The sequence below is a fragment of the Hemiscyllium ocellatum genome, chromosome 9 (assembly GCF_020745735.1).
Source record: "Hemiscyllium ocellatum isolate sHemOce1 chromosome 9, sHemOce1.pat.X.cur, whole genome shotgun sequence".
Classification (NCBI taxonomy): domain Eukaryota; kingdom Metazoa; phylum Chordata; class Chondrichthyes; order Orectolobiformes; family Hemiscylliidae; genus Hemiscyllium; species Hemiscyllium ocellatum.
In genome coordinates this window covers 50999686-51015966 of record NC_083409.1, presented here as the reverse complement: position 1 = coordinate 51015966, position 16281 = coordinate 50999686, and the positions used below count along the sequence as shown (strand labels likewise).

Genomic DNA, 16281 nt, shown 5'->3' with positions numbered 1-16281 from the left:
CCCATACTCCCTCCTCTGACCTATCACCTTCTCCCTCACCTTCATCCACCTATTGCTTTCTCAGCTGCCTTCCGCCCAACCCTCCTCCCACTTAGCTCTCAGTCCCCAGCTCACAAGCATCATTCCTGATGAAGGACTTATGCCCAAAATGATGATTCTCCTGTTCCTCGGATGCTGCCTGACCTGCTGTACTTGATAGTGGTAACACTTAATTCACGTACTGCTGATTCAGTGATCAGAACACTGAAAAGGTCTTTTGTGCCATGCAGTTTTCCAGAAGAATTAGAATTAAACAGACCTCAATTCATGAAGTGGGAATTTATGTATGGAGGCAAGTATTGACCAAGAGATGAGTTCTCTAGTCCATCCTCAGTTGGACAGAGAGGTGGAGAGATTAGTCAAGACTGGAGATTCACTATGCAGAAGAATCCAGCCTGGGAATTGGCTCTACTCAGATACAAAGCAACAGTGAGCACTCACAAGAAGAATTGTTAATGGGAAGGAGGCAAAAAATACCGTCTCAAACCAAGTATCATGTCTCAATCCACAACGGATAAAATAATTAGAGAAGAGACATCACAAAAAGCAGCAGAGGTGCTACAATTCTAGACACAGGTTGAAAACTCTGATTAAAGGATAGGAAGTCAGAAACCAGAGTCATCAGAAAAACAGGTCAACTGACATCTTTCAATGTCAGAATTCTTGAAAGGTTATTCAAGAGGATCAGACAGGTATTCTTACAGGGTGTAACAGGATAAATGTAGACTGATTGCTTCCCCTGGCTGATGAGTTGAGAACAGGGGACATGATTTCAGAATAAGAGAGAGGGCATTTATGACTGAAATGAGGAGGAATTTCTTCCCTTAGGTTAGCAATGAATCTTTGGAATTCTCAACCCCCACAGAGGTGTGAGTATTCAGTCTGAAAGTTCAAACAATGAGCACGTTCAACCCAAATTGACAACTTAAATCATCCATTCCTGTTGCTATGTTCCCATATAGAAGGTATCACACTTATGATCAGACTCGATGTCAGATTCTTGCTTGGAAACTTATTACAAAACATCTATGGCAGCTTTTTGTGTAACAGCAAAACTATTTAACCATAAAGAATGAGACAAGCACACAAGGTGCTGTAGAGGTTAGTTCATTACCTATATTAAGCTGAGATAGATTTTTAAACAGTAACAGAATCAAAAATTATGGGGAAAAGGCAGTAAAGTGGAGTTGAGGATTGAGAAATCAGCCATGAACTCATTGAAGGGCAGAGCAGACTGTCTTCTTATCAAACACTATTCAGGAAATAAAACGAGAGAATTGTTTAAATGCATGGAAACTTAGTCAATAATAAAAGACTGGCTAAATTTTCAGCTGACTTTTCATTAAGATAGGATAGAATACTCAAGTTCCGATCAAGAATCCAACTACAAATGTTATTTCTTATTTTCAATGGTTGTGAATTTAATTGATCTTCACCTCTCATAAACTGTGCAATTCCAGTTGTTCTTATGATTATCATATCCCAAGTTACTTTGCACAGGAATAAATATGGACAGCAAAAGATAACTGGGAAATGGAGATGGTGGTAGAGGGACAATCAAAAAAAAGGCTTTGAGATGTTTAACAATGAAAAGAAGGGAACTGAGGCACGTAGTTTAGGAAGTCAATTCCCGAGAACTGGGATGAGTGAAGTAATACCTCTCAAAGTGATATTCATAGAAGAGAATATTGCTCTTCATTGACACTGGGTCAAAATCCTGAAACTTTCTTCCTAACAAAACTGTGAATTTCCTTCAAGATGGCAGCTTGCCACCACCACAACTAAGAATGGACAATAAGTGACAGTTTAGCCAACAATAAGTGGATTCCATGAATAGATAGGAATACACAATAGACCAGGGTTAGACGAATCAATGAAGCACAATGAAACAGAACGGTGGAAGTTGCCGAAGAAGTGAAGCCATGGAAGTTACAGAAGATGAAAACAAGGATGCTGAAATCAAAATGCTGAGATTCAACATGTCAATGTCATTCATTAACAACGGGAGCTTCAGGCAACTAAACAGTAGTACCATTTTGTCAAACAGTGTAGTCAAATTTTTGGGATTTTAATTAGGCCTTGAACAAAACAATATTCAGTGAAACATAGTATATTGACCAACCTGACAGAGATTGATTGAAGGCACTAAGGTCCTGAGTAGTGTTTGGGACATCACTGATGGATTTCATGTCACTTAATTCAGTTAAGAGATCAATTTTTCTTACAGCCTTGACATTGCTTACCAGGGCTTTACTGCAAAGGTTTTTATCATCACTGCAGAAAATAAAACACATATTAGCAAAAGGCTTTGTCCACAGAAACACTTATGGAATATTTCTGGAATTGATTTCAAGTAATTGATTAAATAATGGGCATATTTTTTACTCACAACATCCCATCCACCACCAACTCCACTCCACCTCCACCACCGCCCCCCCCACCCCCACCCCAAAAGACAGACTTCAGAAATATGATGCAAGTTCATTACGTTTTGTTACATGGAAATTCTGCTGGCAGCCTGTACACTGTGAACATTGTCATGACAGGGCACACTGTTCCAAGGGGTTACAATGTTTGGTACCATCGAACAATAGGAGCAGGGCTTGTTTCAAGGTTTTCAAAAGGTCACTGAGGACAATTCAAAGGCTACAGGCAGTTGGAGAAGAAAAGGACAGATACAGAAACAAGCTCCATGCAGAAAAGTACTGTTTAGCTGAACCGCTGAAAAGGCAACTGAACATTGTTCCTGTAGTTGGAAACAAAGTGAAAAGTCAAAAGCTGTTTGATATTACGGTTTGATGCTCTATTAGGAGTCTGGGTTTTTCAGACTGCTTAAGGAAAGGCAAAGTCATGAACTGCCTTCAGGTGACTTCAAAATAACACTATTATACGTCATTGCTATATACTGCTGTATATGTTATACAGAGACACACTAGGTCCTGATTTATACTTACACAACGAAAGAATTAATCTCGTGTTCACACCCATTTTGTAGTCTGTGTTTCTTCCAAAGAGTCACGCTCTGGTGTGTCTTAGACTCTCCAAAGTTCTACTGTGTTCCAACTCTATCCTCACTGTGCTCGTTATACCCAATGATGTGTAGCTCATCACTGCAAGGATGCTGCAGGTTCCTGAAGGCCTTACACAACACCTCTCAAGTTCCCACCTTCACCCCGCCTCATAAACATCAACAGTTACACACATTCTCAAATGAGCCAATTTAGATTACCTTTTATAACATTAATTATACATAGTTCTCATGTTTTCAATTCCTTTTTAAGTCGTTGACTTGATTCATTTGTGTTGATAACTGGTTAAGGAAAGTCTACAACATGGTACAGAAATATTTGAGGTAAAGTTGGTTCTCTTTCTTTAATTTTGTTGACTTCTATCAGATTAGAGATTGAATCATTCTGGCTGAAAGAATTTGGTGATGTAATTGTCAGAACGTATGAAAATTTTGAGCTGCTTATATTTCTAATCCATTACTAAAGTCAAATACAATTTTCAGCCTAGGAACAACAGTATTAGCCCATCCACGTGTTGCTGCACTTCATCTGAAGGTTGTTCCGTCGTATTGACTTGTTCAAAATTCAGTTCTAAAATAGGAATGTATCTCTTGAATTTGAAACAATTTGATTTGTTCCTTTGTATATTTTTCAAACTGCAAAATGTCTTCAAGAAGTGACCTCTTTCTCCACAATGTGGACACTGTAACAGAAGACTGGACACTATTGTCTTCATTGATGTGGGGTTCTGGAACTAAATGTGATAAGATAGTATGGTATGAGATTGCTTAGGGTTTCCTATAGATGTTACTATATGCTATATGTTTTTGCTATGAGAGGTCTGATTCCTCTAGTCAGAATCCCACATCACCTTTAAGTAGTCAACACACGCTGTAGAAAGTTCGACATTATATTTAACTTTTGTTGTATTTGAAGTTTTCTAAACTCTGTAGCCACAGTATTTTGATTGTTTGTTCAACATTTAGACCTTGTTTGATTAAAGGAACCCAAAAACTCAATTACCTAAGAGATCACTTGACAATTCTATCGTAAATGAGCATCCATGGTAAGTTTCCATAGTTACAGACTCAGACAGAGTGTATCGGTCATGAATGAAATTATCTACAGATGGTCCTGCAAGATGAAATCCACTATTGAAGCATGACTTTGTCACTGATGTATTTGTTCTAAAGTGAAATATTGATCAAAAGTTGAGGTTGTCAAACAAATTGCTTCTGATTGATCTGTTGCTTGTTCTACAAATAATCTGACATCTTTTCCACGCTGTAGAGAAGGGTGCTAACCTGTGCCTAATTTGACTTAGTTTCCAATGCTGAAACTGATCAAAAGCTTAGGTAGTATGCTTTCCAAATCCGCCAATTCACTCATCTACCAACTGGACCTCCAAGCTTAATCTTTTTTCTGGTGGAAAAATTGACTGTGAATTTGTTTTGTACTATTTGATTTTTGATAGGCATTTGGACGTGTTGACTGTTTTCTCAATTTGGCAAAAATATAGTTAGGCGTTTTTCTACACTCATTTTGTCATGTTGATTCAGAGTTTTTGATTAATTTGTTTTTGTAAGATTATTCTATAAATACAGGTAGTCAAGCCTTTATCTAAAATCCCGAAATCTGAAAAGCTTCAAAGTCCAAAGATTTTTTGTGAAGGTTTTTTCTCATTAACAAGATTGCTTGGCATGCAAACAGTTAACCCAAGTTGACACCTACTTGATGCATGTCACTCAAATTGACATGTGGGGGCATGGTTCAATTTTGTTTCAGGGCCTATTTTACTCACATCAAGTCTATTCCTCAAAGAGTTTTTCAAATTTTACCATTAAACTGCTACTTATTCTGAAAGTCGAAAAGTTCTGAATTCCGAAAACCAGCTGGTCCTGAGCATTTCAGATAAAGGATTGTGCACATGTACTAAGACTGAAAGTGATTAAAATTTCAGCTGTTTTTATGTTATTTTGAAGTAACATTCAACTTTCCTTTACACATATGGTATCTACAAAGAAATGAATAGAAATATTCTTTTTCTCGGTGGCTGAAGAATTTTCCAAAGATCTGTTGATTGATCGTCAGCAAAGTGACTTTACTCAATAATAAATAACTATTTTTGACGATATCAAAACGTTGGCTGTTTGACAGCATTGGTACCAAGTTTTTTCTGTATTCAAGGTATCTTCAAACCAAATGCGAATATGACATGATCAAATCTGCACTTTTCTCTTTCTCATGTTGCTTACATTTTAACACTAAAATTGATAAAATTTCTTAGTTGCCTAATGAAACTTGGACTTGTCATTCAAACCATCAAAAAACAAGTGTTCACTAACCTCACTATCTCATACTTCGAATTGTAATGACGATCATTATTCGTGTCCTTTTTCCATTTTTAAATCAGTTTTCTTTAAGGCTACACCTGAAGAATTATCTTAACTTGCTGTTGTTAACTTTATTATTGAATAAGAAGTTTAGAAATATTAATTCACTGTTAGAACTGTTGACCGTGCCCCTCAGCTTATTTTTTCATTGAGGAATAAACGTTCCTTCAAGGGATCAAATTTGCTGAAAAATCAGTCTCTTTTTAAAAATACTGTATTTGGATTTCTCCCCTAAGCTGCTAGTGGACTTTTACTGATCTCAATAATTTTTAAAAGGTTTATTTCCCCAATGAAAGCCCATAAAAGGCATTTTTGAGACTGTGTTGTGGTGGTTTCTCTGCAGAATTTCTGTTCAGAGATATTTCCTCCACAGCTGCTCAGTTCTCCACCTTTCCAGGCTGCAAATTGGTATTAAAGCTGAAGAGGATTTTTTGAAATAATGCTTTCTGAATTTTTCTCTTCTCCACACAGTGACAGATCTGTTTCTTAATCTTCACTGCTGCCATGATTTTCTAGGCCATGAATCCCAAAGCTACCACCATCTCTTATCGTATGGTTGGATGTAATATTGAGTTTGGGTTCTGGACTGGCTGGTCAATGAGAAAGCAAAATCAAGAACTGTCTTCACACTTGGACTTCAAAGTAACACTACTTATTACACATTAATATTAAGAACTGCTATACACAGCAATCATACATATGGCATGCTCTTATAGATAAAAGCAGCTAAGAACGAAACTATCTTCTTCATGCATTCATGTTCAAGTTGAAGGCTGTAATGCTTCCAGAGAGTCACTCACTGATCTGTCTTGCAGAGTCTCTAAGGTTCTAGGGTGCTCTAACTCCACTCACATTGCTATTTATACTCAATGATGCACAGCTCCAGAACATCATCACAAGTTTGTTCCAAGCTCCTGGGAAAAAAAAAGTCCACAGACAGTACCAGCCCATGAAAAGCTGAACTTGTGCATATAAGCACGTACTGAAGTGTAATTTTTAAGAAACCAGGAGAACATGGTTTCAGGAAAGAAAGGTCAACCAGCAAGGCATGAGCAGTCAATGATGGATTGGATTTTGAGGAAGTTCTGAATTAAATCCTCAAAAGAAAAAAAAAATGTGAGAATCTACTGCAAAGTTTCATGAGCTTGGAAGACCCACAGTGTCACTAACATCCCAAAATGACAAATTCATGGGAACTGTCTTGACCATGTTTGGTATTTCAGGTGCTTTGTGAAGTGCTTGACTAAAGTGTGTCCATTATTCTTATTTATTTCAGGTTAATTCTGAATCTTGGAATAAAGTCTTGCATGTATGTCTCTGTATTATAGATTGTGTCACTATTACAACTTTGTACAGAAAAGTTTATTGCTGTTTGTACAAAACCATGGAATCTTGTAGTTTTATTCTCTTAGAAAGTACTTTGTTCTCACATTTTGTCTTTTCTTTTCCCCCAAAGTATTTCCTGGTCAGACAGCAACATAAATTTGATGGTTTAGTTCGAGAGCATAACTAATCTTAAAAACAAAAACGAAGTAGCAGCTAGCAACAGGTCAGACTGAGCCAGAAGATGGAAGGTGTGTAAAATCGAGGCGGTTGTTGGCTTGTTGGGGATCACAGACAGCTAAAAATTACACTGTAGTTTACAACTGGGAGCTGCACTAATAAAAGAGTGGTTTGAAAAAAGCAAATAACCAACAGTAACTGAGATAGTGAGAGGCATACCTAAGACCTACAAATGGCCTAGGAAGTTGGCTGGGATGCTGATGAGAGTTTGCAACCACCAGTAGGTGGCATATAAACGTGCTGTGTAAGATAATAAAACAATGCTACACATGAATGTTATTTGACACCAAGCCACATATTAGGGATGAAGACCAAAAAGGCTTTAAAAGCATGTTAAAAGGAAGGAAGAATGGTTAACAGATTCTTAAGAATCACAAAGCTTAGGGTTTAGACAGCTCAAGATATAGCTGATATAAATGTAAAGTGTTAACTCAAAAAGTGTTAATAATACATCAGATTGTCAGATTCTCTAGTGCCAGAAGTCTATCCAGATACCAGTGTTGTATAACAAGTTAAAAAACAGAAAATATAGTGCTCTTACAGGAGAATGCCTACTGTCAATTCAAACTGTAAAGAGTATTCTAGGGAGCTGGAAAAGATTTTAGGATGGAGAGAAAGGTTCCCTTAATGTATGTGTAACAGGTGCCAATTTGCGAAGTGGCAAGAGAGATAGGTGTAGTAAGTCAATAAGCCAATGGACATGAAATTAGACTTCATAGCAGTTATTGTGGGTGCTGCTCAGGGACGAACATGCATCGATGTACAAGCACCTCTTATGCCATAAACCGTGCCAAATTTACTTGGTGGAGAGATTAGCACATATGCAGACTTTCAGGGATTGGTCTAGTGGGCATTGAAACATGAAACTCAATATATCATGATGGGAGAACAGATGGTGTCATTTTGGAGTTTACAATTCCAGCCAATACCCTCTTGACTTCACACCAGTGAACACGCACCTAATAAGAGTAAGGACAATCTGTAAGAGCTATTTAAAGGACTCATCAACTCACTACAAGTTAGTTGGTGGTTCAATTCCTTTTGGGTGTTGATGTGATTATATAGTGTTTGGTGTAAGGGCTCTTGTGGTCTATTGGTACTATCCCTACCTCTGAAACAGAAATCCTCAGTTCAACACCCACTCCAGAGGCATGTAGGAATATCATTTAACAGGTCAATTAGAAAATATCTACCGTCTTTTCAAGTTGTAAAAACCTACCAGGACCTTATTGGTCAGAGCATTGGGTATAGGAGTTGGGAGGTCATGTTGCAGCTGTACAGGACATTGGTTAGGCCACTGTTGGAATATTGCAATTCTGGTCTCCTTCCAATTGGAAAGATGTTGTGAAACTTTAAAGGTTTCAGAAAAGATTGACAAGGATGTTGCCAGGGTTGGAGGATTTGAGCTAAAGGAAGATGTTGTATAGGCTGCAGCTGTTTTCCCTGGTGTGTCGGAGGCTGAGGGGTGACCTCCTGAAGATTTATAAAATCATGAAGGGCATGGATAGGATAAATGGACAAAGTCTTTTCCCTGGAATGGGGGAGTCCAGAACTAGAGGGTATAGGTTTAGGGTGAGGGAAAAGATATAAAAGGGGCCTAAAGGGCAATGTTTTTATGCAGAGGGTGGTACTTGTATGGAATGAGCTGCCAGCAGAAGTGGCGGAGGCTGGTACAATTGCAACATTTAAAAGATATCTGGATGGGTATATGAATAGGAAGAGTTTAGAGGGATATGGGCCAAGGACTGGCAAATGGGACTAGATTCATTTAGGATATTTGGTTGGCATGGACAGGTTGGACTGAAGGGTCTGTTTCCATGCTGTACATCTCTATGACTGGCACAGCAGGTGCGGAGAAAATTTTCTCAACTTTAAGGTCTCTGCACAAAGTAATTGCAGAATAGGGTGCAGTCATAGCTCCATCCTAGGAATACAGCATGAAGGAAAGAATGAGCAGAGGCCATTTACAGTATCTCTCCATAGAGAGAGATTTTCTCAAGATGCTGGGGGTGTGGGGAGGACGACTCTTGGGAAGGCCATGCTTGGTCAGGGTGTTAAGGGAGCAATTCTACTCCTTGACCATAAATGAGGAACAAACAATGTGAGAGAGACATTAACACTTCAAGGCGGATGTTTTCTCTTCTAAAATCTGTCATCTACTGCAAGCATGACTGTAAAGGTTGAGAAATCGATCGTGCTGATTCATTTATTTGCATCAGATTCTTTCCAGACTGGATTGGAGCTAGATACAACATCTTGCAGTTTGTCAATGAGCACTGCGTAACCTGTTCAGGGTACAGCTGTAAGGATTAAATAGCTGACAGTTTGAAAACATTGCAAGACGTGAGACTTTCAAGAGTGAAAAAATGCAATCATGCATATAAATGTTAGATAAGAGATATTAGAATAAGGGCGGGGGAGGGGCGTGGCAAATTGAGCAATGGTGTAGTTCTGTGATGTGGCATTTGAAGACACTGACGGAATATTGTGCCGCACTGCACCCAGGTCTTTGGAGTTTGACTCCTGGCACAAATGTTAATAGCCATTTGTTTCAACTATCTTTGGATCAAGCATTTTGAGGGAATCCTACTACTGTGTAGAATCAGGACATCTCCACTCTTCTCTAGCTCCTTCATTCAGATCTACAATGCAGCACCTAAAAACTGTGGAACCATTCTTTCTGATCACTGATGGCAAATTCTTTTCCTGTATGACACCCAGAAGATGTTGCAGTCACAATGTCGCTCTGTTGTAAGAGGTGCAGGCTATCTTTAAATAGCTGTAGGACAGCTTTAATTTCAACCAACAAGCCAGGATTAGCCACACAGCATATCTTACCAACCCATTTTCAGCCCTTATTTATTTTACAACTGGTTAACATCCTGAGAGTAATTACATTGACAATGAATTCTAGAGCACCATACCTGCACAGGAGGACATCTGCAGAAGGGTATAACTGCTGATACTGTAAACAACACTGTAATACACGGTCATCATTGTTTTCCTCACGTAAGCCACCTGTGCAGAAAATATTAAAAAGGTACCTTACATGTCGAATGACTATAAGTGACGTGTTTTTTTGTTAGCAAAGTAGAATAAAAGAATTGAGCAAAACTTCACATGACTTTTGTTATTTTGACTTGTTCGAACACTGTTTCTCACTCAGCTTGCTTTCGATGCATGTGACCATAACAGTTTGAGGTTTTAAGAAAAAGGTTTTTAGGCAATGGTTTGCTTTCTCACTAATGCAACCAAAATCAGTGTGTCTAAGATGCAGCAAAATTTACAGTATGTTAAAATATTTACTTTAGATTTCACTATTTCAAAGCATATGCTGCAAACTTTGCTTCTTCAACTTGGTTGCTTCTTTAGAATAAAGTGGTGAGCTGTCTTTTTGAATCACTGCAATCCATGAGGTGTTGGTACACAAAAGGTGTTTTTGGGAGGACACTGTAGGAAAATGAAGAAGTGGCAATATGATTCCAAGTCAGGAGAGTGTGGTCTTACAGATAGTGTGGTTCACATACATCTGGCACATTTGTTCTTCTAGGATGTTGAGGTTGCTGGTTTGGAAGATGATATCAAAGTTTCTTTTAAGAAGGCTTCTGAAATGCATCTTGTGGATGTAACACATTGACAGGATTGTGAACCCAGGGTGGAGCAAATAATTGTAAGATAGATAATGGAGTGATGATTAAAAGGCTACTCTGTTCTGGATGTTGTCAAGCTTCTTGAGTGTTGGAGAAACTGCAATCATCTAGGCATATGAAGAGGAGAATATTCCATCACATTCCTGACTAGAATCTTATAGATTGTAGACAGGATGTGGGAAGTTACTTGTTGCATAAATTCTAACCTGTCACCTGTTCATGCAGTTACAATATTTTTAATAATAATGTAATTAAATTTCTGGTCATTAGTAACCGTCTCCCCGCCACCACCTCCCCCCACCCCTCAACCTTAGCTGTTGCTCTCTGTCCACAGACCCTGCCAGACCTGCTGAGTTTCTCCAGCACGTTCTGTTTTTGTTTTCTCTAATGATAGCTGCTAATATAAATGATATACATGTAGTTAGTTCAATGAAAAGCTGAAACTTTCCATCACCAAATGGCCTGTGGCAATTATTGCTCATTGAAAACCACAAACCACACCAAGAAATAAAGTTGCATCTTGAAACAGTTTGAATTTTGTTCCTTGAGTCACAAATTATAATCCCACTGAAATTACATTAAGGTCATAAATAAATACAATACTAATTAGAAGGTGATGACTTTGCAATCGTTTCCAATTTTAAAATTACGAAAAATATTTATGAACCACAAACAGGAATAGGTTGGGGTGCAATGGAAAGGGAGACAGTCTAATTAATGAATCAACATCAAAGAACAATAAAGGCAACAAGCAAGCTACAACATATAATGAGACTAGAAAAAAGATTATTTCATAATAACTTCAATTCTATGGATTCTGAATCTATTTTAATATTTTCACCTTAAACTATACAATTGTGGTATAGTATCCTTTGAACTTTCAATGTTAAATCAGGTCTACACCCACTTTTTACAAAATTTATGTCCCAGGATGCGGACAGTGCTGGTTAGGCCAATCATTATTACCATCCTGAAAAGCTGCCCTCAGAAGCTGATGGTGATCTGCCTTCTTGAACCTCTGCAGTCTACTGGGGGCTGCAGGAAGTAGGATTGGGAGCTTAGGAGATTAGTAGGCTCCTTTCAGTAAAGTACTCCAGCTAATCAATTGCATTCATTCCCTACCCAATCCTTCTCTCTTATCTCCCCTTTGGCTTAACAGTTGCACATTTGCCCTATTCAGAAGGTTGTGGGCTTAAGACCATTCTATCACAATCCAGACTGACAATTCTCAATAATACCGATGACTGTATTATTGCAGAAGCTGTTTCTCAGATGATGGAAATGCAACAAAGAAGAAAAAAGGAAGACAAAACATATCTTCTGACTTGCCAGAAGTAACAACACTGGGAATCTACTAGCAATCTGGTTAAAATGTTTGGCTGTCAGTGAGAAAGACAAGAGAACCTTACATTCACATTCTCAAAACATCCTGAAGTACGTCATAACCAAGTAATTACTTCTGGAAATGTAGACACTGCTATCCTTGTTAAAATAAATTGAAGGAAATAGAAAAATAAAATACAGCATGGATAATTTGAATTTAAGAGCTTCCATACAATTTGCAGTTTCTTGGACTGCTGAAATTTCTAGCAAATTTATGCCACCTATAGTAACTGTCATAAAATGCAACCATATGTGGCTACTTTCAACTCCCTTTTGTTCTGTCATAGACATACAAGACAAGCAAAACATTTCTCATTAAGTCAATACCTTATGAAAGACTTGCTCAAGTTAATTTTAAAACCACACTGGTAATAAAATAAATCAAGTAAAAGAAAATATAGCTAAATCTGAACCTTATCTCAATTACTGTTTCTGGTTATATTCAAGTGTTACTCAAACAATAACAATTGCATTTCTTTTTTTAAAATTAATTCACAGAATGTGCGAATCACTAGCGAGATCAATATTTACCACCCATTTCTAAATTCTCCTGAGAAGATCATAATGAATTGTTTTCTTGAATCACTGCTATCCATATTATGAAGTGAATTAGGAAGGGAGTTCCAGGATTTTGACCCCACAATAGTAAAGGAACATTCTTTTTTTAAGTTCTGAATGGGAATATGCTGTCCATGGAAGGGGAAGATTCATTGCCCTTCTTTAATTACCCGTGAGAATATGGTTACAGCAGGATGGGAGGCAGTAGCCTCCCAGGCTCCATTTGGCAAGTAGAGGATGTGACAACTTGGCATTGGAGTGTGAGTAGGCCATTGCTGTTGCGGCCGTCAGAGGATTGTAACCAAGATGGTGCCAGAGAATGGCAACTTTTGACCACTTTCACTATACTCATGTATTCCTATACTTCAGAACACATGACAATAAATTCTAAATTCTAATCAATCACATGCCCTTGCCTTTTAAAGAATATCGCCACGGGATTTTCATTGCTTATAGGAACATTTATTAACTTTCCATCAGAATAATCAGGTCATCCCACAGCATTTTTTTTTAAAACATAAGGATGGCATACAACTTAGATGGAAACCTATAACGGATAGGTCCCCAGTCATCTACTGCCATTCTTTTTGTAACAGTAGAGTTGTGGGTGTCGAAGGGCAGATGAAGAAGCCTTGCTGTAGGAAATCATGGAGACTGTACACAGTACAGGTGTATTGTGCCATTGGTGTAGGGAGGTGCTTAAATGGCGGACAGGGTGCCGATCAAGCAGGCTGCTTCGCCCTGAATGGTGCTGAGCTTCCTCAGTGTTAACTGGAGTAGTAATTACAGACAAGTGGAGAATATTACATTACACTCTTGATCTCTGCCTTGTAAATGGTAGAATTAAAATGTTAAGAGCTATAGGGTATTAAAGAAACTTGAGCAAAATATTTTCCCTTGACAGATGATGTAGGACTTTCTTTTAAAATAGGAAATCAAAATCTGCCCTTCATGATTGACTTAACATGAAGTCAGGTTAATCTTGTACACAGCTGTTGCATCAATTGTTCAGTAATTACTGTAAGATAATTTGAAGTATATGCGATTACTAACTTTGGTAATCTTCACATCAAAAATTCAAATTCATAATTTAAAAAATTCACATATTGTTGATCACACTGTTTCTGATTACGCCCTTTCCTGTTCATTATCCAATGATCCCTGCTGAGAGTGCTTGAATGGAAATAAGTGTCAGGTAAAGATACACTTAAGCCTGACTTCTTTTCTCCCCCACAGTTGCAATCTGACAACATACACCATCATGGCTCAAACATTGAGAATGCCCTTTGGACAAGGTATCAGAATACGGTGATGCCCATAGACCCATACACCAACAGTACTCCATGTGCTCTGAAGACAAATAAAAGAGGAAGAAAATTGACAAAACAAATTAAAAGTTCAAATACACTATTTATAAAATGACGCTGAGGTCCAACAAAGATCCAGTGGCACTGAAATAGGATGATGATGATAAAGCAAGAAGAAAACAACAAAATTGAGAGTAAGACACGCGTAAAGAGTTTTAAAATGTAGCTATTTAACTGCATTTGTCATTCAGTAAACTGCATTCTAATATTAGACCTCTATCTCATACTTATTTGTTGATGACCACGAGTTGTCAAAGCATATACACTCTGGTTTAAAGGATCTCCAGAAATGACGGCACTCTATTAACTTACAGAACTTTTGAGCTGCCTGTTGCATAGACTGCCCCCATACATGCGGATGTCGACTTTTAAAGCAGGAATAAATGAACTGTACAGCAGGTATGGCTTTACGATTCACACCTCCGGACAGCCTTCCATTTTTTAAGGAATCCAATTCCTGTAGAACGACCCATGGAATGACGAAAATTGGGAAACCGACACCTGTAATTATAAAAGTATAACCGTACAATTGCATTGTTTACTAATTTCTTATTTGTTCTGTGTCCTATTTGGCTAACACTTAGATAGTTAAGCTGTCATCAGAGAACCTATCCCTTCATTTCTACACAATTGAAGCTATTCAGCTCAGTACAGGAGGTGGGAGGTCATGTTGCGACTGTACAGAACACTGGTTAGGCCATTGCTGGAATAGTGTGCGCAATTTTGGTCTCCTTCCCATTGGAAAGTTGTTATGAAACTTGAAAGGGCTCAGAAAAGATTTACAAGGATGTTGCGAGGGTTGGAGGATGTGAGGTAAAGGGAGAGGTTGACTAAGATGTGGCTGCTTTCCTTAGAGCGTCAGAGGCTGAGGGGTGGCCTCATAGAGATTTACAAAATCATGAGGGGCATGGATAGGATAAATAGACAAAGTCTTTTCCCTGGAGTCCAGGGCTAGAGGGAATAAGTGAGGGGGGGAAAGATATAAAAGAGACCTAAGGGGCAACTTTTTTTACGCAGAGGGTGGTACGTGTATGGAATGAGCTGTCAGAGGAAGTGGTGGAGGCTAGTACAATTGCAACATTTAAAAGGCATCTGGATGGATATATGAATAGGAAGGGTTTGGTGGGATATGGGCCAGGTGCTGGCAGGTGGGACTAGATTGGGTTGGGATACCTGGTCGGCATGGACCCAAAGGGTCTGTTTCCATGCTGTACATCGCTATGACTCTGAGTTACCTATGCTCCTGTCATACTGAGTATAAGGAGAGAGTTGAAGTACTAGGAGAGGAATAGTCCATCAATAGTACTTCCTAGTTTTCATGAACATTATAATGACACTTTTGTCACCTTTGGGTACAGGTGGAATTATCTGCTAGAATAAACAGTCATTCAATACTGCAGCATGGGCATAAATCTAAAGATATTTGAGATGGACTTTGAAGCCATTCAAAAGTTTAACATAAAGCAAGCAAGAATATTCATGTCCTTGAAAACCAAACTTAAAACTCATTGATGATGAGCTGTTGAACGAAGCATCATCTCTATCAAAATAATAGGTTGATCCAGGTATTTAAACAACGAAAACCTGTTTCAACAAAATATCAATTGCAATATGCAATAATAATAATAATAAAGAAACACTATTGTTTAAAAAATGCAAAGTTGTGACAACAAATTAAAATAGCTATCCACAGGATTCCAAAAGATACATTGTAACCAACAACATTGATATTATTTACCTTTAAAGTACAGCATGCAATTGCTTGGATTTCGGAATTGAACTAAACATCCACTATCTTCAGGGCAAACATTATTTACATATATAACCAAAATAGCTTTTGAAATCAAAACCAAATTATAATATTTCATCTGAAGAGCTACTAAAACACTTTAAGCAAAATATTTTTATTTTTCTCAATTAGAATATTAAATCAGTAATTTTGTTTTCATTCATTTCATAATTAAACATATTCACATACCTGCAACTCCATGGTCCTTTATATTTATGATAAAATTTAGGTGACTGATAAAAATGTTGGTATCAAGCACAAGGAGAATGTCAGACTTCGAAGTAGCTTCAGCTAGATAGTCAAAGTTTAGGGGGAAAAAAAATGAAAATTAATGTTCCTTTTCAGTCTTGGGTGAACATTCATAGTCAGAGAGGATAATAGCATAAGTGGTACGTCATCGGACAACCAATCCTCAACGTGAGATGATGACCTAATAATATTAATCGCTAAACTGTTAATCCAGAGACCCAGGTAATGTTCTGGAAACGTAGGTACAAATTTCTCTAAAGCAGACGGCAGAATTTGAATTCC

The 16281-nt window shown here is 38.0% G+C and overlaps 1 protein-coding gene across 4 annotated transcripts in view; it reads right to left on the bottom strand.

The window, feature by feature from the left end:
• The window catches only part of swt1 (SWT1 RNA endoribonuclease homolog), a 140556-nt gene that overhangs the window by 58782 nt on the left and 65493 nt on the right, over window positions 1-16281 (bottom strand). For all 4 annotated transcript variants that reach the window (XM_060829746.1, XM_060829749.1, XM_060829748.1 and 1 more), the window contains 4 exons: window positions 15940-16041; window positions 14274-14462; window positions 9928-10021; window positions 2162-2313 (listed from right to left, as the gene is read on the bottom strand). In XM_060829746.1, the coding sequence (XP_060685729.1) occupies window positions 2162-2313; window positions 9928-10021; window positions 14274-14462; window positions 15940-16041 (537 nt within the window). The remainder of the gene's footprint in view (window positions 1-2161; window positions 2314-9927; window positions 10022-14273; window positions 14463-15939; window positions 16042-16281) is intronic.